The sequence below is a fragment of the Bombyx mori genome, chromosome 20 (genome assembly GCF_030269925.1).
Source record: "Bombyx mori chromosome 20, ASM3026992v2".
Lineage (NCBI taxonomy): Eukaryota > Metazoa > Arthropoda > Insecta > Lepidoptera > Bombycidae > Bombyx > Bombyx mori.
Genome location: NC_085126.1, coordinates 39,642 through 64,438, shown reverse-complemented (window position 1 = coordinate 64,438; position 24,797 = coordinate 39,642). Strand labels below are relative to the sequence as shown.

General features: G+C 48.8%; 1 protein-coding gene across 1 annotated transcript; it reads left to right on the top strand.

The window, feature by feature from the left end:
• The first annotated feature begins 793 nt into the window (after positions 1-793).
• On the top strand, positions 794-24,498 carry LOC101736096 (solute carrier family 2, facilitated glucose transporter member 6). The gene is made up of 9 exons (XM_062674207.1): positions 794-1,108; positions 17,100-17,209; positions 17,588-17,707; positions 17,785-17,940; positions 18,389-18,556; positions 19,367-19,499; positions 20,125-20,354; positions 21,079-21,273; positions 24,114-24,498. Exons 1-9 carry the CDS (start codon positions 1,042-1,044, stop codon positions 24,387-24,389), a joined length of 1,455 nt encoding a protein of 484 aa, XP_062530191.1. The 5' UTR covers positions 794-1,041; the 3' UTR covers positions 24,390-24,498.
• The last annotated feature ends 299 nt before the right edge of the window (positions 24,499-24,797 follow it).

Here is a 24,797-nt window from a genome sequence, read left to right as displayed (position 1 = left end):
GCGAAGAGTTGACGCGGGTGATCTGCGATTTGTTTACTAGCCTCTACTCGCGGCTTCACCCGCGTAATTTTTTTTTCCCAGTATTATATTGTATATAAGTCCGCTAAGCCAGGTTGTGCTTAATTGCCAAGCCATTGCTTTTTTTGACGTGAATCAATAACGAAATCAAGAATTTTATTGTAATAGTAAATCGTCATTTCTTATGATTTTTTTTTTTTATTGCTTAGATGCGCCATCCACCTTGAGTATATGTTCGAAGGTCTCAGTATAATTACAGCGGCTGCCCCACCCTTCAAACCGAAACGCATTATTGCTTCACGGCAGAAATAGGCAGGGTGGTGGTACCTACCCGTGCGGACTCACGAGAGGTCCTACCACCAGTAAAAATGATGGTAGGACCTCTAATATAACCTAAAGTATGATGTATTTTTCCGAGATAAAAAGTAACCATTGTCATTCTTCAGCCCTTAAATTATAACTTAAAATTTTTGTTAATCCGTTGTTTAGCGTTGACGTGAAAGAAGGAAAATCAAACACTTTCCAATTTATAATATTAAAAATATTGCCTACATGGATGAACAAACTCATGGCCCGTGTGATGTTAAGTGGTTAACGGAGCCCGTGGACATCAACAACGTAGAATCGCCATCCGCCTTCAAACATGAGCTCTAAGTCTCAGTTTTGTTGTAAAACGGCGGCCCTGACCTTCCGATTGAAATGCACTGCTGCTTAACCGCAGACAGAGGCAGGGCGTCGTACCGATCCGTGCGGGCTGACAAGGCGCCCCGCGGCACCCTCGCGCGCCCGTGTGTGGCGAGTGGTCGCCGCCGGTGTCGCGGCCCGCGCTCCGCCGAGTGCCCGCTCGCTCGGTATATAGCGGGCCGGGGCGCCGCCGCGGGGCCGCAGTCGGTCCGCAGTCGGCACTCTCGCGCCACCTGCCCCCGTGTGCCGCGGCACGCTGGCCCTCCTCCCGCGCACGCACTCGCTCTGACCGCTGTCAATACTGCCACATTCGACTCCACGCACTCCTTCTCGCTCATCATGAAGTCCTATTACTTTTTCTTCCGCGAAGGCAGCAAGATCAACCAGATCCTGTGCGCGGTGCTCAGTAAGTACTTATAACATTTTGTATCTGATATAAATTGAATATTGGAGTGTGCATATCGATATCGCACCATTCGTAGAAAATGAACGCAAGTGAAAAACTCGAACTTTACAAGAGCGTAAAAACTGTTTTGTTAAGAAATGCTAAATCAATGCTAGATGAATATGTCCTTAAGAGACATCATAGATAAAATTAATCTGCAGATACGTCTTTAGTTGATTTAAGATAATATTGAGTAGTTTTCGAAATAATTTATAATTAATGTTTTAACTCTTTATTTATTTATAACTTTATATACTAAACAGTATAAAGGCGAACTTAATGCCGTAGGCGTTCTCTGACAGTCTACCTTAGGGGAGTGCAGAGATGAACCTTGGTAGGTGTAGTGTGAAGGTGATATTACTTACTATAAACATATGTGTAAATAAACATATGTGTAAACACATATGTTTATAGCATACATAATATTTATAGATACAAATACTCGTACTTAAATAAATATATGCATGTGCATATATTTATTTATTTATTAGGTTGCACCAACAAAGTGATCATCAATACAAAACATTGAACAATTGACAAAAGTTCATGGCAGATGTCACCTCAATTATAGGAGCAATCGACAGTGCATTAACAACAAAAATAAAAAACAATATACAACTAAGATTTGAATACATTTCATTCATTGCTTAAGATTAATTTATATTTAATTGGGAGATGATCCGCGATAGATTTTTCCTGTAAGTAGTGAGACAATCAGAAAAAACATCTATTTCACTTAAAATAAGTTCAGCGCTATCGGACAACTCCGAAGGAACACTGACGGAGACCGCGCTACCGTGGACATTATTGTAGTCCCAAAGGATTCTGTTTAAGGGAGAGTAAGCACCTAAATTCGAACGAGCGGGCTTTCTTATAAACGGTTTATATTTTTTTGTAAAATATATATAAATAAATATTATTATCAATTAGATGACTCTGCTAACTCTCCGAGAAACAGTTCTCGAACCCTCGTCTTAACCGCTTCACGTGTAGTGGCCGACCTTATTTTAAGCCTTTTGTTCCGGAAGAATTGAAAGAGAAATAATCATACTAAAGTAAAAAGCTATGTTTTTAATAAATTTTTAATAATAAAATACATATGTCTGTATCATCAAAAACATACTTAATCTACTCCGACAGAAAATGTTAAAATTTATTAAATAAATCGTATTTTTAAATTCAACATTATAATTTATTTGCTGTTATTATGTGAAAATTTTTTGATAATAAAATGATGATAAAATGTATACCAGTTAAATTTGCATTGTTAACATGGATATATTTAATGAACTCAACCAGTTTTATCAAACAAAAGGACTTGTTAATAATATTTCAAAGTAAATAAGTCGATAAAATGCCTAAGACGTATTTTTTTATAAAAACGATGTCAATGTCGTCATATGTTATTGCCGTTACAAAGACTTATCAAGTCTTCATACTCATTTCTATAAATCGAAAATAGAGAATTTTATAGCCGCGTTAGCACCGGTAATACTTGGTTGCTTTCACTCTGAGCCCTTCTGTTCTGCCTTCCCTTTCTGTAATTCGCATTCGTATTAACTTCTTCATAAAACTCACATTTCATATTCATAATTTCAGGATTTTGGAGTTTAACAAATAATTTGCTTTATTTCTGAACAAGAAACTTTGATGCCAGCGGTATCCTTATCCCGGTTTTTAGCAAGTTCAACTAATCATTTATATTTAAAGAAATCCTCTTGTGTCATTCCTTTGACAATATATTAGCGGTTAAAGTATGAAAAATTGAAATTCGTTTTTTTTTTCATTTAACATATTTATTTAATCAAAATATTTATCAATAAAATTATTATTTATACGTTGCTGCCATCTAATAGGCAGATCATTTATGCCTTTGCGATAGAACTCAGGTGATCTAGACTCTACAAACTGTGTGAAAGCACTATGTTTGTACTGCCTCCTAGGAAGAAAACTTTTTATCACGTAGAAAATTGTCAAAATCGCGAAAAAAATGGTAGTCCGTTGGAGCAAGGTCTGGAGGATACGGAGGGGGACGAATGGTTTCTAACTGCAGTTCCTGTAGAGTTGAAACGGTTTCTCGTGCTGTATGAGGCCTCGCGTTATCATGGAGCAATAATGGTGAAGATCGATTCATGAGTCGGGACTGTTTCACTGCAAGTTTTGCTATCAATATTCGGAATTCGGAGTAAGAATCCACTTTTCATCACATGTCACAATTCGATCCAATATTCTTTCATTTCTGTATCGATTCAACAAGGCAACGTTTCTTTCTGCAAATCAGTCAAATCACGGGGCACCCATTGTTCATATTTTTATTTTATTGATTTAACGCAAATGATTCTATATTGTTGGTAAGGTAACGTTAAACCATGCCGCTAATTCCTGGGTAGTTTGGCTCGCATCGCTCCGCCATCTCTTTCAATTCATTGTTATTCACATGTGTGGGCGGTCTTCCACGTGGTTCGTTCTTCAAATCAAAATTTCCATCACGAAAGCGTTTAAACCAAACTCGCACGGTGCGTTCATTAGCGGTCCCCTCTCCAAACGCAACATGGATATTGCGAGCTGTTTCTGCAGCGTTCTCGACATCAACCCCACGAAAAGCACAGCGGTGCTCTTCAAAAGGGATCGCCCTCCGAACACCACGCTGAGCATCCCTCTCCCGACTAGGCGCGTCGACACCTCCGCCTCCGCCATTCGCCCAATCACGATGTTCGACCAGCCCATACCGTGGGCCCCGAAGGTCAAATATTTAGGCGTCACCCTCGACAGTAGGATGACATTCCGCCCTCACATCAAGACGGTACGCGACCGTGCCGCCTTCATTCTAGGACGTCTCTACCCGATGATATGCAGGCGAAGTAAAATGTCCCTTAGAAATAAGGTGACACTCTACAAAACTTGCATACGCCCCGTCATGACCTATGCAAGTGTAGTGTTCGCTCACGCGGCCCGCACTCACCTAAAATCATTTCAAATTATCCAATCCCGTTTTTGCAGGATAGCCGTCGGAGCCCCGTGGTTCGTCAGGAACGTCGACCTCCATGACGACCTGGACTTAGAGTCCATCAGTAAGTATCTACAGTCGGCGTCGATGCGCCACTTCGATAAAGCGGCACGACACGAGAACCCTCTCACCGTGGCCGCCGGTAACTACATTCCCGATCTTGCGGACAGAATGGAAAGCAGTCGACGTCGCCCCAAACACGTCATCTCGGATCCTCCCGATCCACTAACGGTGCTTTTAGGTACTTCAAGCACCGGTCACCGTTCTCGTCGAACCCGTCGCTTGCGACGAAGGGCTCGACGAGTAAATTAACTTTCAGACACAGCCCACTGAGTTTCTCGCCGGATCTTCTCAGTGGGTCGCGTTTCCGATCCGGTGGTAGATTCTGCGAAGCACGGCTCTTGCTAGGGTCCGTGTTAGCATCGTCGTCAGGTTTGAGCCCCGTGAGCTCACCTACTAGCCACGGTTACGCTGAAATAGCCTCCCAAGGATATCAGCTTAGGTAGAAAAAAAAAAAAAAAAGCAGCGTTAGTTCCGCCTCGGAGCTCGTATTCTAAATTACTCGAATTTTCGGTGTCCATCTTTCTTGTCTAAGATGAATAAAGAAAACAACTAAAAGTCGATAATAGAATGTTGCACGTTTTTTAAAAGAAGAACCTAATAGGTACCATTTGAAAAAGTTTTACTCAAAAATCGCAAACCATGAGGGTTCTATGTCAATTTGAAGTACCCATTACAATAAAACGGCAATTTTATACTGTGGCAAGTGGCATTGTCTTGCTGGAATTTTATTTCGACACTGTTTGTATCGCCGAACATCCCAGTTATCGACGGAGTTGTTTCCTTAGTGTATTTTTCACTCTTCATTCGCCTCTCACACAACACCATTTCACCCACCCCGTCGCCAGCCATGCCACTCATAAGCGAGCCTCAACTGTGTTTAACAGTGGGCACTACACATTCTGGAATATATTCTTCGCCCACTCGGCGCCTGACATAGGTTACACCGGGAGTTCCTGTATAGAGACAAGGTTAAATTTATAAATTCATTATTTTCATTACAGAATTAATTTTCAAAGATATTGTGTTATTTTAATGTAAAACAAGAGTAAATAACCTAACTTCAAAGTTAGCTTCGTCTGACCATAACATGTTAAACCAATCTTCCACTGTTTAATCTTTATGTCTGAGGGCCCACTCCAAGCAATTTTCATGTTGAGTTCCGAGAGCCACGGCTTCTTCCTTGCATTGCAACCTTTTAAAGTTGCCTTTTGCTTCAGATATACATACAGGCAGCGAGGTTAACAGCTATTTATCTTCGATCCTGCAGGGACTGCCTAATCAATAATCGGTCATCGCGACCGGTAGTGACTCTATTTCTGCCTGTTCTTGGCCTGTTTTCATCGGAACCGGTCTCTTTGTAGCGACTTATTGCGTATTGCACTGCACAACGCGAGCGCTACGCTTCTCGGCCTATCTTCACCTGTGACGCCTTGTTCATGCGAAATCTTAATTTTTATGCGCTGTTCTGCACTAGACCCGGAAGCGCATTGCCTGGAGAGCGGTCCTCGGGAGGATGAGCGACCTAACGAGTGCTTCTGCATATACATCGTCAGCGCAACCACGACCACTCTGACAGGAGTTTCCGACTGAGAAGAGAAATTTTGAACTAAGTTGCGATTTTTTTGGCGTGGTCCACACTCTGAAATGAATGAAACTCTCTAAGAATATGGCAGAAATATTTGCGTATAACTCGTGTATTCACTTCAAACTCGGACAACACACTAAAGGGGACGGCCCATTTCAGGCCCAAAGCGGACAATAGATTAGAGAAAAAATACTTAGTGCATTAATTTTGTCATAAATAAATATGCATTTACTTTCTTCCAAATAAGCGCCACTACAGTTTACAATAAGTAGTTTAAAAAAAGTAACTCTATTGAAAAAAACAAGAATATTATTTTTGCGGGAAAAATATTGCCAACTTCAAAACCTTTTACGTATTAAGTAAACATTTTAAGTATATAAAAAAACATATAAATAAATCATTTTAAATATTATCATTAATCAATCGATTTTAATCGATTTTCAGCACATAAAATAACATCAAAGACATACCCATTGGACTTTAACTTGTTACTATACTTGAGACCTTAGAACTTATATCTCAAGGTGGGTGGCGCATTTACGTTGGGGATGTTTGTGGGCTCCAGTAACCACTTAACACCAGGGTGGCTGTGAGATCGTCCACCCATCTAAGCAATAAAAAAAAACTTGACTTGTATTGTTATTTAAATATGTACAACTAAAACAAAAACATAAAAAATAAAATATAATGTGTACTCGTAAAAAAAAGATTAAGAAATAAATCCAATATCGGTTATTTAAAAAAATGATCGATATATGAATTTCATGTAATTATTTTTCTTTATACTGACAACACTGATTTTAATCTGACTGACTGACACTTCGCTTGCTGCTTGTGCTTGCGTTCAAAATGGATGTGTTTTGATTTTTCTTCGATTTATTTTGCTTTTATCAATAACGTTTCATACTACGGCTGAAAACCATTGTGTGAATTGTGGTTTTAACCTGACCGAGATTTAAAACCGTGTATATGCTCTCCTGTGCTATTTTTAGATGATTTACTAATTGTGTATGAAGATGAAGAAAATATAGAATAATATAGATATTTAAAGAAGTGTGTGTGTTTTTTATACCCTAATAACTACAATTGGATAAAAATACATTAGGAACATCTTAAACATTAAAAAAAGAAAAGTTCTTGAGGTATTTATATAGAAAATTAACCTCAAAACGAGTTTTTTATTTTTATTATATTTTTTATAATAGTGGCGTCAATTTCAATATATTTTTTAGATATCTAATACATTTAAGAATTTGAATCAGTCCATTTTTATAGTAATATTTAATGTCCACCTTGGGCCTAGCACACTATGGAGAGTGGGCAATCCCCTTTCGACATCTTCTAAAATAGTTATTTAATTTTTTTTGCCATAATTTATTTTTAAACCTGTGTGTTTAGAAGAAAGTTAAAGAAAAGAGAGGAATTCGTGAAGTGTATTAGGTGCTATAAATAAAATACAATTAAAATTTAAGAAGTTTATTTAAAAAAATATACTTAATATTAAAAATTATGTGTCGCCGTCGTCACTATCATTTTCTAATAGTGCTAATTTAATACAAGGGATTAAATTTATGGTAGCACCTGAGCTGGTGAAAGGAGTTGGCCCCTCATCCTCGACGTAACTCTCGTCGCTGTCGTCACTAGCGTAAATAATAAAACGCTCAGTGACTGAATCGACTATATGGTCATCGGTATTTGGTCCTAGCATTACAAACAAATTTAAAATAATAACATTCGTAACAATCTATACTAATATTATAAAGAGGAAAGATTTGTTTGTTTGTTTGTTTCGAATAGGCTCCAAAACTACTGGACCGATTTGAAAAATTCTTTTTCCATTAGAAGCCGACATTGTCCCTGATGAACATAGGCTACTTTTTTTTTTTTTTTTTTTTGGTTTCATTTGTGTTTTAATGTTTCCGAAGCGAAGCGAGGGCGGGTCGCTAGTAACTCAATATAAACAAAGGGTACCTACAACTTTAGTAGACGCAAGTGTAGTCGGGAGCGAACGGAACGTAGACGCGGTGCGGGCGGCAAGGGTCTACTGACGCACCAATCGCGCGGAATCGGAACGGTGCTACGTCTTTCCCCGCGTCCCGGTTGACAACCAAAGAGACCTAAAAACGACTTGTGCACGTAGTACATAATATCTCGATGACTTGTGCGCATCTAACGACTCTTGCCAAGTTACGTGCCGGGGATTACATAAACAGTGGGGTGTCTAACCCTAAGGCCTAGAACGCTCATATTGTAAGCATTGATGTGCGTCACGCCGCATCGTCGCCAGCCGCTAGTGCGTTATAGGCCTTATAAATTCGAATCGTGGTCGAGGCGGTTGGCCAACCTTACGTGGGGTCTACGGACCGTCGAGGCGGTTTACACAGACTTTGATGACTGGGTGAATCGTGGCCGAGAACGCCTCACCTTCCGTCTGGTGCAGGTGCTGACTGGGCACGGATGCTTCGGAAAGTACCTGCACCGGATAGGAGCTGAGCCAACGACGACGTGTCACCATTGTGGACACTACCTGGACACGGCGGAGCATACGCTCGCTGTCTGCCCCGCTTTGGAGGTGCAGTGCCGTATCCTGATCGCAAAGATAGGACCGGAATTGTCGCTGCCTGGCGTCGTGGCATCGATGCTTGCCGGTGACGAGTCCTGGAAGGCTATGCTCAACTTCTGCGAGTGCACCATCTCGCAGAAGGAGGCGGCGGGGCGAGTGAGGCAAAACTCTCCTCACTTCGCAGAAATCCGCAGCCGCGGAGCAGGGGGTCGGGACCGGAGTCCCGTCCGTAACCCGACCCCCTACGAGCTTCGGGCTTCACCCACTTTGTGCGGGAAGGAGCCTAGGCGTGGGGCGGCGTGGTAGGTCGCGTTCCCCCGACCGCTCCGGGGGAAGGTATAGCACGGCACCATCAATGCGGGCTCCCGGCCCGTCGACCGAGGGAACCGGCGGTCATGTCGCTGGCGGCCGTCGGTCCGGCGTCTGGGGGACGGCGGGATGGATGTAATATGCTCTGTGTAAACCCTGTCCCGCCGTCTCAATAGTTCCGACTGGGTTCCGGCCCGGTTCGGAGTAGGGCGTCGGCTGTAAGCGGCAGGAGTTTTTAGTGAGGTTCAACTCCCACATACCGATTTTCTCCTGTGGAAAAAAAAAGGCCTTATAGATACTTACATACATACTTATGCTCGGTGGCGGGCTAAGCATCTGGCATGTTTGCATGCTTACCTTCAGCTTCTACGTTATCATGGTTATTATATGCAAGGGTTTCGCTTTCGTTTATTTTATGAACATTCTATTATTTTAATACATAAAGAATTATGTATGTTATATATATACACATATGTTTAAGTAATATCACCTTCACACTACACCTACCAAGGTTCATCTCTGCACTCCCCTAAGGTAGACTGTTAGAGAATGCCTATGGCATTAAGTCCGCCTTTATACTTTCTAGTATAAGAAGTTATAAATAAATAAATAAATAAAGCTAATTATAATTTAACATGTGAACTTCAATAAATCTATAATCGGTAACTTGATTTACATCGCTTCTCTAAAGAAGAGTTTCTCCCGTACCTACTGGTCATCCATTACAATGTAAAGTATTGTGATATTTCTATAACAACAGTGAAAGCATGTGCCAAAAGCAAAAAATTAAGTACCTACATATGGGTTAAGTTCTGTAAGATCCATGTGCGAAGGTCTGACTCTTCCGCGGTTGTTGTGGTACATACAGAGGCAGATTTAAACAAATTGACTTACTTTGTGTCTTATTATTACTTTTTGTACTTTGCATTAGTTTCTATAGCTCCTTTTTGTTGCAAATTCACGTGACACTGAACGTGAATTATGTACACTTGTTAATTATAAACGAAGTCCAAAGGCTTATATTATAACACATGTTGTTATTCAGTAAGAGCGCGGCGCCTCGCCTTTTGTCGCTATTGTTCTCTTAGCTCGTTGTTCGTCTGTTTGTGGCTGTCTCATTACGGACATATATTTATCTTACTCTGACCAATTTTATTTATTTATTTCATTTACATCACATTTTGCATCCATATTACACTCATTAACATTTCATTTATACTAGGATTAAATAAAAACAATAACTACAATTTCGGCCTAAAACAAAATCAACAATAATAATAAGAGAGAGGGAGAATTCTTCCCTTTCCGCACCGATCCGTCGCCGTCGAGCCGGGGGCCAGAGGAGGGATTACGCCCGCACGTCCCGGCCCCTGTAGGTGGCGGCCTCCCCCCGGTGAAGGTCATGGGGCGACCCGAGAGGGTAGAGGCCGCACGGCGCCCTACCAGCACTCTAGCGCGCCGCCAAGGAGTATCCAGGTGATAAAGAGCGACCGGTTGGCGGTGTATCGCGTCCCGACCCGGCAGGCTGGTTCTGGTCCAGCGGGGTATTCCGGGACACCAGCGGCACCGTCTGGGCGGCCTGACGGGCTGCCGTACCGAGACGGCCGACGTTTCAGAGCCTTCGATTCCCTACCTCATCCCTAGCTCCGTAACCCCCCTAGCTCATCCGGGTTCTGGCCTCGGAGGGGATCGGACGTCGGGTGTAAGAGTGCAGGGGAGTCGTTTAGTGGGTGGTCCCTGAAAACATCCTTGGGCCCGCGGACTCGAAGTCGCGAACCAGTTCCACATACCCCGCGCGCGCCCCTAGGCACGGGGACCTCGTAGGAGGCCCAAAAAAAAAGGCTAAGTATGGTTAACTAAAATTCGCGGCCGTGTCCAGAATGAGAGCGAAGGACGCGGCCCCCGGCCCTGACGGCGTTCACGGCCGGGTCTGGAGCTTGGCCTTCGAGGCCCTAGGGGACCGGCTCGGGGGGCTTTTCGAAGCGTGCCTCGAGTCGGGACGGTTCCCGTCGAAATGGAAGACGGGCAGACTGGTCCTTCTGCGGAAGGACGGGCGCCCCGCGGACTCACCCGCGGGCTATCGCCCCATCGTGTTGCTGGACGAAGCGGGCAAGATGCTCGAGAGGATCGTCGCGGCCCGCATCGTCCGGCACCTGACCGAGACGGGTCCCGATCTTTCGGCGGAGCAGTACGGCTTCAGAGAGGGCCGCTCGACTATCGACGCGATTCTGCGCGTGAGGGCCCTCTCCGACGAAGCCGTATCCCGGGGCGGGGTGGCGATGGCGTTATCCTTAGATGTAAGGAACGCCTTCAACACCCTGCCCTGGTCGGTGATCGCGGGGGCGCTGGAGTATCACGGCGTCCCCGCATACCTCCGCCGACTGATCGGCTCCTACCTCGAGGGCAGGTCGATCCAGTGCATCGGACACGGTGGGGCGATGTACCGCTTCCCCGTCGAGCGCGGTGTTCCGCAGGGGTCCGTCCTGGGCCCCCTGCTGTGGAACATCGGCTACGACTGGGTCCTGCGGGGCGTCATTCGGGGACCCCTCCCCGGGCTCAGCGTAATTTGTTACGCTGACGACACGTTGGTCGTGGCTCCGGGGAGGGACTACCGGGAGTCTGCCCGTCTGGCGTGCGCAGGCGTGGCACACGTCGTCACTAGGATCCGACGGTTGGGGCTCGAGGTGGCGCTCGACAAAACCCAGGCCCTGCTCTTTCACGGGCCGGGACGAGCGCCGCCTGTGGGTGCCCACCTCGTGATCGGAGGCGTCTGCGTCGGGGTCGGGGTGACCGGTCTTCGGTACCTCGGCCTCGAACTGGACGGTCGGTGGAACTTCCGCGCTCACTTTGAGAAGTTGGGCCCTCGGCTGATGGCAACGGCCGGCTCTTTGAGCCGGCTCCTTCCAAACGTCGGGGGTCCCGATCAGGTGGCGCGCCGCCTCTACATGGGGGTGGTGCGGTCGATGGCACTATACGGCGCTCCCGTATGGTGCCACGCCCTGACCCGCGAGAACGTCGCCGCGCTGCGACGTCCGCAGCGCGCGATCGCGGTCAGGGCGATTCGAGGATACCGCACCGTCTCCTTCGAGGCGGCGTGCTTGCTCGCCGGGGCGCCACCCTGGGACCTGGAGGCGGAGGCGCTCGCTGCCGATTACAGGTGGCGTAGCGACCTCCGCTCTAGGGGGGAAGGGCGCCCCGGCGAAGGAGTAGTTCGAGCGCGGAGGCTCCAATCTCGGCGGTCCGTGCTGGAGGCGTGGTCTCGCCGCTTGGCGGACCCGTCGGCCGGCCTCCGTACCGTCGAGGCGGTCCGTCCGGTCCTCGCGGACTGGGTGGGCCGCGACCGCGGATGCCTCACCTTCCGGCTAACGCAGATGCTTACCGGCCATGGTTGTTTCGGCCGGTACTTGCACAAGATAGCCGGAAGGGAACCGACGGCGCAGTGCCACCACTGCGCGGACCGCGACGAGGAAGACACAGCGGAACACACGCTGGCGCGTTGCTCTGGATTCGACGAGCAACGCGCCGCCCTCGTCGCGGTCATTGGAGAGGACCTCTCGCTGCCGCGCGTCGTGGCTACGATGCTCGGCAGCGACGCGTCCTGGAAGGCGATGCTCGACTTCTGCGAGTCCACCATATCGCAGAAGGAGGCGGCGGAGCGAGAGAGGGAGAGCTCTTCCCTTTCCGCACCGATCCGTCGCCGTCGAGCCGGGGGCCGGAGGCGGGAATACGCCCGTACGTCCCGGCCCCTGTAGGTGGTGGCCTCCCCCCGGTGAAGGTCAAGGGGCGACCTGAGGGGGTGAGGCCGCGCGGCGCACTACCAGCACTCTAGCGCGCTGCCGTGGAGTGAATAGAGCGACCGGTCGACGGTGTATCGCGTCCCGACCCGGCAGGCTGGTTCTGGTCCAGCGGGGTATTCCGGGACACCAGCGGCACCGTCTGGGCGGCCCGACGGGCTGCCGTACCGAGACGGCCGACGTTTCAGAGCCTTCGATTCGCCTCGAAGGCTCCGTCGGCTGGGCGTCCTTGGGGTGAGCCGCGCCGTCTGGTTGTAGTGTTGACCGCGGTAGCCCCCCTACCTCATCCGGGTTCTGACCTCGGAGGGGATCGGACGTCGGGTGTAAGAGTGCAGGGGAGTCGTTTAGTGGGTGGGTCCTAAAATCCTTGGGCCCGCGGTCTGCTCACAACACCATGCAGATCGTTGAGTCTCACATACCCCGCGCGCCCCTTTTGCGCGGGGACCTCGTAGGAGGTTCGGCCCTCTACCCGAAAAAAAAAAAAAAAAAAATGGTTAACTAAAATTGGGGTGCGTTCTGGTGGTCGCCCGAGATCGCAAGACTCCGCGAGGAGTGCGTGAGGGCGCGCCGCCGGAGCGCACGCCACCGCCGCCGCCGTCGTCGCGACGCTGCGTTCGCGGAGACGGCGGCCCAGCTGCACGCTGACTGTCGTCAAAAGCAGACGGCGCTGCAGCTGGCCATCGGCGAGGCCAAGAAGCAGAGCATGAAGACTCTCCTGGTGTCGCTCGACGAAGATCCCTGGGGGCGCCCATACAAGATGGTTCGCAGGAAACTGCAGCCGTGGGCGCTCCCGGTGACCGAGCGGCTCCAGCCTCGGCAGCTGCGGGAAATTGTTACGGCACTCTTCCCGCCGGCAGCGGGGGGGGACTTTGAGCCCCCCCAGATGGACGCCACGTGGGGCACGCCTCCGCGTCGCCCCAGCGTTCCCGCTGCCGAGGAGCCCCCTCCCCCTATCACGGGGGCGGAGATCCATGCGGCCGTGTCCAGAATGAGAGCGAAGGACGCGGCCCCCGGCCCTGACGGCGTTCACGGCCGGGTCTGGAGCTTGGCCTTCGAGGCCCTAGGGGACCGGCTCGGGGGGCTTTTCGAAGCGTGCCTCGAGTCGGGACGGTTCCCGTCGAAATGGAAGACGGGCAGACTGGTCCTTCTGCGGAAGGACGGGCGCCCCGCGGACTCACCCGCGGGCTATCGCCCCATCGTGTTGCTGGACGAAGCGGGCAAGATGCTCGAGAGAATCGTCGCGGCCCGCATCGTCCGGCACCTGACCGAGACGGGTCCCGATCTTTCGGCGGAGCAATACGGCTTCAGGGAGGGCCGCTCGACGATCGACGCGATTCTGCGCGTGAAGGCCCTCTCCGACGAAGCCGTATCCCGGGGCGGGGTGGCGATGGCGTTATCCTTAGATGTAAGGAACGCCTTCAACACCCTGCCCTGGTCGGTGATCGCGGGGGCGCTGGAGTATCACGGCGTCCCCGCATACCTCCGCCGACTGATCGGCTCCTATCTCGAGGGCAGGTCGATCCAGTGCATCGGACACGGTGGGGCGATGTACCGCTTTCCGGTCGAGCGCGGTGTTCCGCAGGGGTCTGTCCTGGGCCCCCTGCTGTGGAACATCGGCTACGACTGGGTCCTGCGGGGCGTCATTCGGGGTCCCCTCCCCGGGCTGAGCGTAATATGTTACGCCGACGACACGTTGGTCGTGGCTCCGGGGAGGGACTACCGGGAGTCTGCCCGTCTGGCGTGCGCAGGCGTGGCACACGTCGTCACCAGGATCCGACGGTTGGGGCTCGAGGTGGCGCTCGACAAAACCCAGGCCCTGCTCTTTCACGGGCCGGGACGAGCGCCGCCTCTGGGTGCCCACCTCGTGATCGGAGGCGTCCGCGTCGGGGTCGGGGTGACCGGTCTTCGGTACCTCGGCCTTGAACTGGACGGTCGGTGGAGCTTCCGCGCTCACTTCGAAAAATTGGGCCCTCGGCTGATGGCGACGGCCGGCTCTCTGAGCCGGCTTCTTCCAAACGTCGGGGGTCCCGATCAGGTGGCGCGCCGCCTCTACATGGGGGTGGTGCGGTCGATGGCACTCTACGGGGCTCCCGTATGGTGCCACGCCCTGACCCGCGAGAACGTCGCGGCGCTGCGACGTCCGCAGCGCGCGATCGCGGTCAGGGCGATCCGAGGATACCGCACCGTCTCCTTCGAGGCGGCGTGCTTGCTCGCCGGGGCGCCACCCTGGGACCTGGAGGCGGAGGCGCTCGCTGCCGATTACAGGTGGCGTAGCGACCTCCGCTCTAGGGGGGAAGGGCGCCCCGGCGAAGGTGTAGTTCGAGCGCGGAGGCTCCAATCTCGGCGGTCCGTGCTGGAGGCGTGGTCTCGCCGCTTGGCGGACCCGTCGGCCGGCCTCCGTACCGTCGAGGCGGTCCGCCCGGTTCTCGCGGACTGGGTGGGCCGCGACCGCGGATGCCTCACCTTCCGGCTAACGCAGATGCTTACCGGCCATGGTTGTTTCGGCCGGTACTTGCACAAGATAGCCGGAAGGGAACCGACGGCGCAGTGCCACCACTGCGCGGACCGCGACGAGGAAGACACAGCGGAACACACGCTGGCGCGTTGCTCTGGATTCGACGAGCAACGCGCCGCCCTCGTCGCGGTCATAGGAGAGGACCTCTCGCTGCCGCGCGTCGTGGCTACGATGCTCGGCAGCGACGCGTCCTGGAAGGCGATGCTCGACTTCTGCGAGTCCACCATCTCGCAGAAGGAGGCGGCGGAGCGAGAGAGGGAGAGCTCTTCCCTTTCCGCACCGATCCGTCGCCGTCGAGCCGGGGGCCGGAGGCGGGAATACGCCCGTACGTCCCGGCCCCTGTAGGTGGCGGCCTCCCCCCGGTGAAGGTCAAGGGGCGACCTGAGGGGGTGAGGCCGCGCGGCGCGCTACCAGCACTCTAGCGCGCCGCCGTGGAGTGATTAGAGCGACCGGTCGACGGTGTATCGCGTCCCGACCCGGCAGGCTGGTTCTGGTCCAGCGGGGTATTCCGGGACACCAGCGGCACCGTCTGGGCGGCCCGACGGGCTGCCGTACCGAGACGGCCGACGTTTCAGAGCCTTCGATTCGCCTCGAAGGCTCCGTCGGCTGGGCGTCCTTGGGGTGAGCCGCGCCGTCTGGTTGTAGTGTTGACCGCGGTAGCCCCCCTACCTCATCCGGGTTCTGACCTCGGAGGGGATCGGACGTCGGGTGTAAGAGTGCAGGGGAGTCGTTTAGTGGGTGGGTCCTAAAATCCTTGGGCCCGCGGTCTGCTCACAACACCATGCAGATCGTTGAGTCTCACATACCCCGCGCGCCCCTTTTGCGCGGGGACCTCGTAGGAGGTTCGGCCCTCTACCCGAAAAAAAAAAAAAAAAAAATGGTTAACTAAAATTAAAGAAAGAATCAGATAACTGGATTAGAGACAGAAATATTGCGTTAGAAAGAACAATTCAGTCACATGAATATAATAAAATATTAATAGATAAAAATAAACATAATTTTAAAAGACAAGATATAGGATATGTCGAAAATTGTCACAAACTAAATAGGAGAAAATTAGATGAGTTAAGGATTGGTCCATTTAAAATCGAAGAAAAACAGTCGCAATCAATATGCGAGATCACTATGAGACATAACAACAAGGAGTCTAGCCCATTTCATATTATAATACATTTCCTGCTTTTATTCCAGAAGTGATTGAGGATTAGAAAAATACATTTAAATATATACAAATAAATATAAAATATATAATCCATACAAATAAAAAAAATACATTTCAAACCCAATTTTTTTATTTTTTTGTTGCTTAGATGGGTGGACGTAACACCTGGTGTTAAGAAGGTGTCATTGAGAAAAAAGACGAGTTCAGTGTTATTTAATTCAAGAATACAGAATAAAATACTTTGTGGAAAATAAAAGGCATTAAATGTTGTTTTCTTAATATTGTACAGAAAGCGCAATTAAGTCTTTTATTATTGTTTAACCACTTTTAGACTATTCCACATGTTAGTAAATATTTATTTATTTATTTATATTTAATTATGATACGACCTGTGCCTACAATAAGTGGTACTTTATAAGCTAAACTCGTTCTTTATACGTGTCGATGGTAACCTCAACAGACTTGGCAGGTTCTTAGATATTGACCTATTTTATTCCTCTATCACGTGTCGTGCTCGATTTTTCCTGGGCGTTGAGGGGACCGAGGGCGCGAGGGTGCGAGGGTGCAGGGGTGCGGGGCACGTGGCGGTGGTGTGCACCACAATTGATTTTTATTTATTTGTGACTTTTATTTATAGGTGTACATTTAAATTGGTGTATTCCTTCTTTTGCTTATGTTGTTTCTTGCCACCGCTGATTGCTTTTGTTTGTTTCTCTAGTGTTTTAACTTGTTTAAATTGGTGAGGGCCTATAATTGTCTTTTTGTTTCTTCTTGTAATAAATAAATAAATATTTCATTAAGGTGTGTGAGCGACTTGTCAGATTATTATTCTGAATTGAATAGTATAGCATCACACATCATAGTGTTTGTTGGACTGCGCCAGTGTGTCCCGGTCCGTTCGTGTTCTCGTCGAGACGTTCTCAAGCGCCCGACGTCGGGTGATGTGTGTTGCAGTAAACCTGCCAGTGTTCGCGTACGGCGCCAGCATCGGCTGGATGTCGCCCATGACCCTGCTGCTGCAGTCCCCGAACTCACCGCGAGACCCGCCCCTCACCGACGGAGAGGTGACTCATGTTTTTTTATAAGCTTTTGACTGCGTAAGTAGAAAAGTTGTATAACCTCTTTTCGCTCTTCCCGCGGGAACGCGTGAGGGCTAAGCTGCAGAACGTCCCAATATCGGAACCAGGACAGATCCTCGGCAGAAGCAGGCCGGACCGAGATGCCTGCCAGTGCAAGCCAGGCACGCTTCTCGACTCTTCTTAACGTGCTGTCACGAGCTAACAAACGAAATGTCGTCCTCGTGAAGGCTTCCAGAATCAACGGCAACAAACTCGCAGCTTACAGACATACGCCGTCGCGCCGCACTGCGCTCTATATAGTGTGTATATATGTAGTGGTATACTGTGTTGCGTGTGTGACGTGTGTGACGTGTGTGAACACAGGTGTCGTGGATGGGTGCGGCCGCGTACCTCACGTGTGTGCCGGCAGACTACTTCATGGCCTTCCTCGGAGACAGGGTCGGCAGGAAGCCGGCGCTTCTGTTCGTCTCCTCCGTTGCTGTCGTGAGTACGCATACACAAACCGATCTGCTGTGCTACCCTAGACCCCAGGGTTGACCCGCCCGTACTTGTGTGTGCAGCTGTGCTGGGTGCTGAAGCTGTCGTCTATGGAGACGTGGGCGCTGGTGCTGGCGCGCGCCCTCGTCGGCATCACGATGGCGGGCAGCTACGTGACCTGTCCGCTCTACACCAAAGAGATCAGCGAGGACTCCGTGCGGGGTCTGCTCGGCAGCGTGGTCAGTCCACGGACACTTGCTGGTTCACGTATAGAAACCATTATACCGTCTGTGACCTATCAGTGTGTCTAGATCCGAACTTAGAAAAGCATTTATTTATTAATTGTACATATTAGCATGCAGCACCTTGGATGTGCTCTTAGGGTTGCCATCTGCAGACTGGTGACCAACACAGTAAGCACCTTTCGATGACCATAACATCAAAAATATCTGCTCTCAGTGGTGGCCGGTCCTCGGCGGTCGACTGTGTGGTGCTTGTGATCCGATGCACGTCGGCTGTGGGCGGGTCCGCAGCAGAAGTAGCACGCATTGAGCACCTTAGCTGGTCCCCGTTGCTTATACATAATCTGTAGCACTATAGGTATAAGACGAGTGCGAGTATAAAGAGTAGTAGGTAGTTAATTACCTATAGAGTGAACGCGAACAATACACGACCTCGATTTGTCAGGTGACATTGTTCCACTGCGCGGGCAACCTGTTCCTGTACGTGGTGGGCGACGTGCTCCCGTACCGCGCCGTGCTGTGGCTGTGTCTGGCGCTGCCCACCCTCCACCTCGTGCTCTTCATGGCCATGCCGGAGTCTCCTTCCTACCTCATTAAGCACGGGAAGCTAGATGTACGCCAACATACGAACACTATTTTTTTATTAGCGTAGTCGAGCATCACTACAGTTGGGCATCACTGCGTGAATGCCGCCCATTACCTAGAGTTGAAGTCTCAATTGAATGCATTTTTACTGGTGGTAGGACCTCTTGTGAGTCCGCGCGGGTGGGTACCACCACCCTGCCTATTTCTGCCGTGAAGCAGTAGTGCGTTTCGGTTTGAAGGGTGGGGCAGCCGTTGTAACTATACTTGAGACCTTAGAACTTATATCTCAAGGTGGGTGGTGCATTTACGTCGTAGATGTCTATGGGCTCCAGTAACCACTTAACACCAGGTGGGCTGTGAGCTCGTCCAACTATCTAAGCAATAAAAAAAAAATGCATGTCGGTGTTGCAACACCAGAACTACCAGGACCACAGAGATGTGGGAGAGCTAACCCCTAAGGAGGTCGCGTGTCCGGAACGATGGCCATCTGTGATGTGTGCTTACAGCTTACAGCGCGTTCTTGCGTCGTAATAATGTATTATTTAAAGATGAATTAGAATAGTTAACAAACCTGTTTGTACGTACTTGATTTTTTAGCACTTTGCGATAACGTTGCTTTGTAAATCGTAGGTACATTCTATAGATAAGAATAAATACGAAATAAAACAAACAAAGAGTTCACGAATCTAAATTCATCAGCAAATATAATATAGTCGTGCTTCACAACACGTGCTTCCACAAGTTGATGGTCGGCCATTGTCATAACGCGACCGCGACGTGTCAACTCTGCGCAATGTGCGCGCCAGTGCGTGGCCCTTCCTTCACTTCCTGATTGTAGGAGGCGGTGAGGGTGGTGGCGTGGCTGCGTTGCAGGAGGGAGGACGATCCTCACGTCTTAAATGAGGTTGATCTCATCAAAAACGAGCAGGAGAGGGACCAAGAGAGCAGCAAGTTCGTGCTCAAAGCTGTCGGTGAGTACCTAGGGAGCACTTCCCACCGCGCGAGTCCGGGCGCCCGCTGGTAGCCGTGTCTGTGGGAGCAGTGCGGGAACTCACAGAGTGGCACAAAGAGAACACATGCACGTACATAAAGATGAAATAGGAGATGAATTTAGGAGTTCAAAACTATCAAGTTTGTAAGCAACACGATAGAGCCGCTCCGTAAATAAGCCACTAATTTGTTATATTCGTAATATAGAGCGAACCAAACAAGACGCATATTCGGGTAGCTATTCGTTTAATAGAACTCGTTATTGAGTTCGGTCGAGTTTCTTGATTGGCTTCCGCGACTGTGCTCCCGGGGTCACGGCCGACCATCTGCGAGTAAACACCACTCGTCATCAAGTTATGACATCAATAATCATAATATTATGCCGCCAATCTGTTTCCATGCACCCGGGCCACCGTTGTACTATATAACTCAGACTTAGAACTTATGTCTCAAGGTGGGCGGCGGCTTTGCATTCATACGTTGTTCATGTCTATGGGCTCCGGTAACTCCTCAACATCACGCGGTCCACTAAGCCGCACAAGCAAATATAAAACTACTAGATAGATAAAGCAACCCTCGCTATCTGAATGCACTGAATGCACCCAGTGACGGACAGGCTGATGAGCCGCGCGTTCCGCATCGCGCTGGCGGTGGCACTGGCGCGCGAGGTGTGCGGCGCCATCCCGGTGCTCAACTTCGCGGGCGAGATCTTCACGCTGGCGGCGGGCGGAGCGCGGCCCCCGCTCTCCCCCAACCAGCAGGCCATGGCGCTGGGCGCCGTGCAGGTCGCCGGCTCCGTGCTCGCCTCCAGCATCGTCGAGAGGGCCGGCAGGAAGGTATCTTCTCCATCCTTCATGCGTTAACTTACCGAATCTATAAGCTACAACAATGTTCAATAACATCCGCTCTGTTCTGCCGCGGGTCGGGTGTGTGACGACGCGCGGTGGAAGGCGACGCTCCCGTGGTGATATCTGTGGGCTTTAACCATTTAAAATTAGGTCAACCGTGGTGTTAGGGTGTATATTTAAGTTCTCCAGTATACATATATGTACCAGTATGTTCCATTTTAATTAATTACATAATTAATATTCTTTTGTACATATGACCAATGACGGTAGGACTTGTTGTACTGGGTACCACCAGCCCGCCTATTTCTGCCGTGAAGCAGTAATACGTTTCAGCTTAAAGCGCGGGGCAGCCGTTGTACTGTAATATTGAGACTTAGAGCTCATGTCTCACGGTGGGTGGCGGCGTTTATGCACGTTGTTAATATCCTTGGGCTTCAGTGACTACTTAAGACCAGATGGGCCGTGAGTTCGTTCACTCATCTAACCAATGAATAAATAAAGTATGATCGATATAAGTGCATACCATCAAAGCTCCGCTAATTGAGAGCCACGAGATATCGTGGCTGGGATCGTCATGGATGTGAACTAGCAACGACACACGACTCTGGCCAGTGTTAGCGACGCGGGTAGCGACTAGAACACGCCACCGACATCGCGAGCGCGCCTGCTGGAGTGGCGGTGGCTCGACGACCCGCCGTGCATTGTGTCGCAGCCGCTGCTGCTGACGACGGCGCTGGTGTCGGGCGCCAGCATGTGCGCGCTGGCCACGTGGTTCCTGTGTCGCCGGTGGGGCGCGGAGCTCCCCGCCTCGCTGCCGGTGCTCGCGCTCTGTCTCTGCATCTTCTGTGACGCGGCAGGACTGCAGCCAGTCTCCGTCGTCATCACGGGGGAAATATTCTCATTCAAGGTGTGCACATACATACTACATCTATGTATTTATATTTATATATTTGCAAAGAAAAATCTTTATAATTTAAAGCCTTTAATACGGTTTAGTTTTAAAAAAAAAGATTTTTTTTTAAACGGAATCACTCGCCTGTCTCACCATTTAGTGAAGAGAGTAGTTCAGTTTTGCAGAGTACAATAAGACTGCTTAAAATATTAATTTTAAAAGAGATTAAGAGCTTTAAAGATTGTTTTATAATGATATAGACTACTCCAGAATGAATTTACCATTAAAAATAATGATGTGTTTAGTATTGTTTTATTTCATGATGGTACTCGAATATGTGTCGCGTTTGGTCCAGAGTGAGAAATTTCGTCACTATATGAATTGCACCAATAATTATTTTATATTTTTATTTATTTCATTTACTTCAGATTTTGCATCCATATTACATTTCATATAGTATACCAGGATTAAAACAATAACTACAATTTCGAATAAATAAATAAAAAATAATTACAAAACACAAAATAAAAATGAAATCTCAAAACTACCTAAAGGCTGGTTTGGATCCAGAGTGCTCAACATGCCCACGTGTCCAGTGTTGCATTATTGGGCAGTCCAGATCCATCCGCGAGGCGATCAGCCGCAGATAGCTGCTGCGACTGACCCGCACGCGGCGGATTAAAGAAGCTATTGCTGCGAAGCCATCTAACCGCGCATCCGCATGCATCCCCGACGCACCGCAGTGACGCGGCACCGCATCAGCGCTCTGAAAGCGTTATTATACTGGACACGCAGGGTATGGTAGGATTACTACCCCATACTTAACCCATACGCTGCATGTGTAGTAAGACTGGCAGTACGCTCTGAAAAGAGGAGCTTTCACTTCTACAGTACACCGCGAGAGCCTACCCTCTGATTGACAACGCCCTGCGCTCCCTGTCCATGTCTACATCGTCTGCAAGCGTCTCAGTGACCCAGTGACCCAGATACTTGAATTGCGATACTTGTTTAAGGACACTGCCGTTGAGTATGACTGATGGGACAGTTCCGTAGGTTTTTCTGCCTGATTTAAATACCATCAGTTCGCTTTTAACGGAATTATATCTGAGCCCATGTTCCTCCGCATAACGCTCGCATATACTAATCAGCTTTCTGAGAGCCCTGATCGATGGGCTCAGCAACACCATGTCGTCTGCATAACTGATGTTATTAGCAAACACACCATAAATGGAACAGCCGACACGGGCATTGCTGAGCACACGAATCAGACGTTCAATATATAAATTAAAAGGCTTGGCGATGACAAGCCACCCTGTCTTACCCCACAATCCAGCCCATACATATCCGATTGCGGCCCCGACCACTTCACAAAGTTGCTCTGATTGCCCTACCAGTAATTCAAGAGAGAGACAAACTCATGACTCAAGTCTGTATCTTTCGACAACTTATGCCACAACCTGTCATACGCCAACAGATCAAACGCTTTAGATAAGTCTAAAAAGCAGGCGTAGACAGGAGTGCCTCTGTCGTCGTCGTGGCCTAAAAGATAAGACGTCCGGTGCATTCGTATCTAGTGATGCAACGGTGTTCAAATCCCGCAGGCGGTTACCAATTTTTTTACCAATGAAATACGTACTCAACAAATGTTCACGATTGACTTCCACGGTGAAGGAATAATTAACATCGTCTAATAAAAATTAAAACCCGCAAAAAATTAATTTGCGTAATTCCAGGAGGTAGGACCTCTTGTGAGTCCGCACGAGTAGGTGCCACCACTTAGCCTATTTCTGCCGTGAAGCAATAATGCGTTTCGGTTTGAAGGACGGGGCAGCCGTTGTAACTATACTGAGACCTTAAACTTATATCTCAAGGTGGGTGGCGCATTTATGTTGTAGATGTCTATGGGCTCCAGTAACCATTTAACACCAGGTGGGCTGTGAGCTCGTCCACTCATATGGGCAATTAAAAAAAATATGTCTGTGTAGTACTAGACAGTATGCTTGAGATTCAGTATAGCCGTTTCAGTCGAGAGTCCAGGTCGAAAGCCGAACTGGGCATCATGCAGCTTTACGTGTCTTCGTAACTGAATATCAATTACACCATCCAGTAGCTTAGCGATGACTGTTGCGAGTGATATAGGGCTGTAGTTACCCAAACTGGATACATCCCCGGTTTTTTTCTTAACTATCGGAACAACTGCGGTCTTCATCATCGCTTCAGGCGAATATGAATGGCCTACACAGAAAATGAACAACATGGCAAGCACTCTGGGCAAGTGAACACCTGCGTGTTGTAGATGCTCAATACTCACTGAGTCATGACTAGGAGATTTTCCTGGCTTCGTGTCTCTCACCACCCGTGCAACCTGTTTCGCTGTGATTCGCGTAATTGGTTCCCCAAGCCGAATATCACTCGCACCAATATTCGCTGTTACCAATGGAGACTGCACTCTAAAATGTTCCTTAAATGTATTGGCACTCACTGGGACACTCGACTACGGATTCAACTTATTTGATTCCTTCCAAAATTTAGAATAAATACAATGATGACTAGTCTCTGCCTCATAACGCAGTTGGAGAGACGAAGCCTCTAAATGTTAGTTTCACAGCGAACAGTTTCGTTTCGCTATCGGATCAATTCTATCAGACTTGTCGTCTGTCCGTGGTGAGAGTTCTGTCCCGGTAGCGCGTAACATCGCTCATTTTTAACAACTTTATGAATTTTTTAATGTTAAGTATAATATTATAATTTGTTATTTTATTAGGTACATGTCAATGTCTTTGTTTGCCGAGGCTTCGTGCCCGCTGTATCTGAACTATGTCGGTACCTAACAAAGTTTCTCGTTGTGTCGACAGTACCGCGGCACGGTGATGGCGACCACCATGGCGGCGTCCTCGTTCGCCGCCTTCCTGCAGATGCTGTTCTTCAAGCCGGTCGCGAACGTGGTGGGACTCTATGCGGCTTTCTACTTCTTCGGAGGCGTGTGCTTACTCACGGCACTCTATGTGGTCCTGGTAGTTCCCGAAACAAAAAAAAGACGAATTGACGAGATCTACGAAGACTTGAAGACTAAAAAAGAGATATTAGAAGAGAAAAAAAATGTAATTGACAAGAAATCTATCCAGGAGTAGAAATTCTAATAATTCTACATTATTATTATAACTATCTATAAAATAAATAATTAATATAAAAAGTTTATAAACAGTTTGTTACATTTGATATAAAAGCTTTGAAACAAAACAGTGTTAATGACTTATGCAAGTGTAGTGTTCGCTCACGCGGCCCGCACGCGCATACACTCTCCCCAGCCATCCAACCCGCTTAATTTGTAGGGCAGCCGTTGGAGCACCGTGGTGCGTGAGGAATGTCGATCTTCACGACGATTAAGAATTACATCCGTTACGTAATTATCTGAAGAGAGCGCCGGAAACTTAAGTAATGAAGAAGAAAGCGGCGCGGAACAGCGTGCACCGCAGCAACGGCTGACGCGAGCCGGTCGGTAATGTGCACACAAACAACAAATGTCCTTATCTGCTGGC

Coding starts and splice junctions, on each gene's coding strand:
- LOC101736096 (XM_062674207.1), top strand. CDS start 1,042: ATGAAGTCCTATTACTTTTTCTTCCGCGAAGGCAGCAAGATCAACCAG. Junction 19,500..20,124: donor GTTCGTGCTCAAAGCTGTCG/GTGAGTACCTAG, acceptor GAATGCACCCAG/TGACGGACAGGCTGATGAGC. Junction 21,274..24,113: donor GGGAAATATTCTCATTCAAG/GTGTGCACATAC, acceptor TTGTGTCGACAG/TACCGCGGCACGGTGATGGC.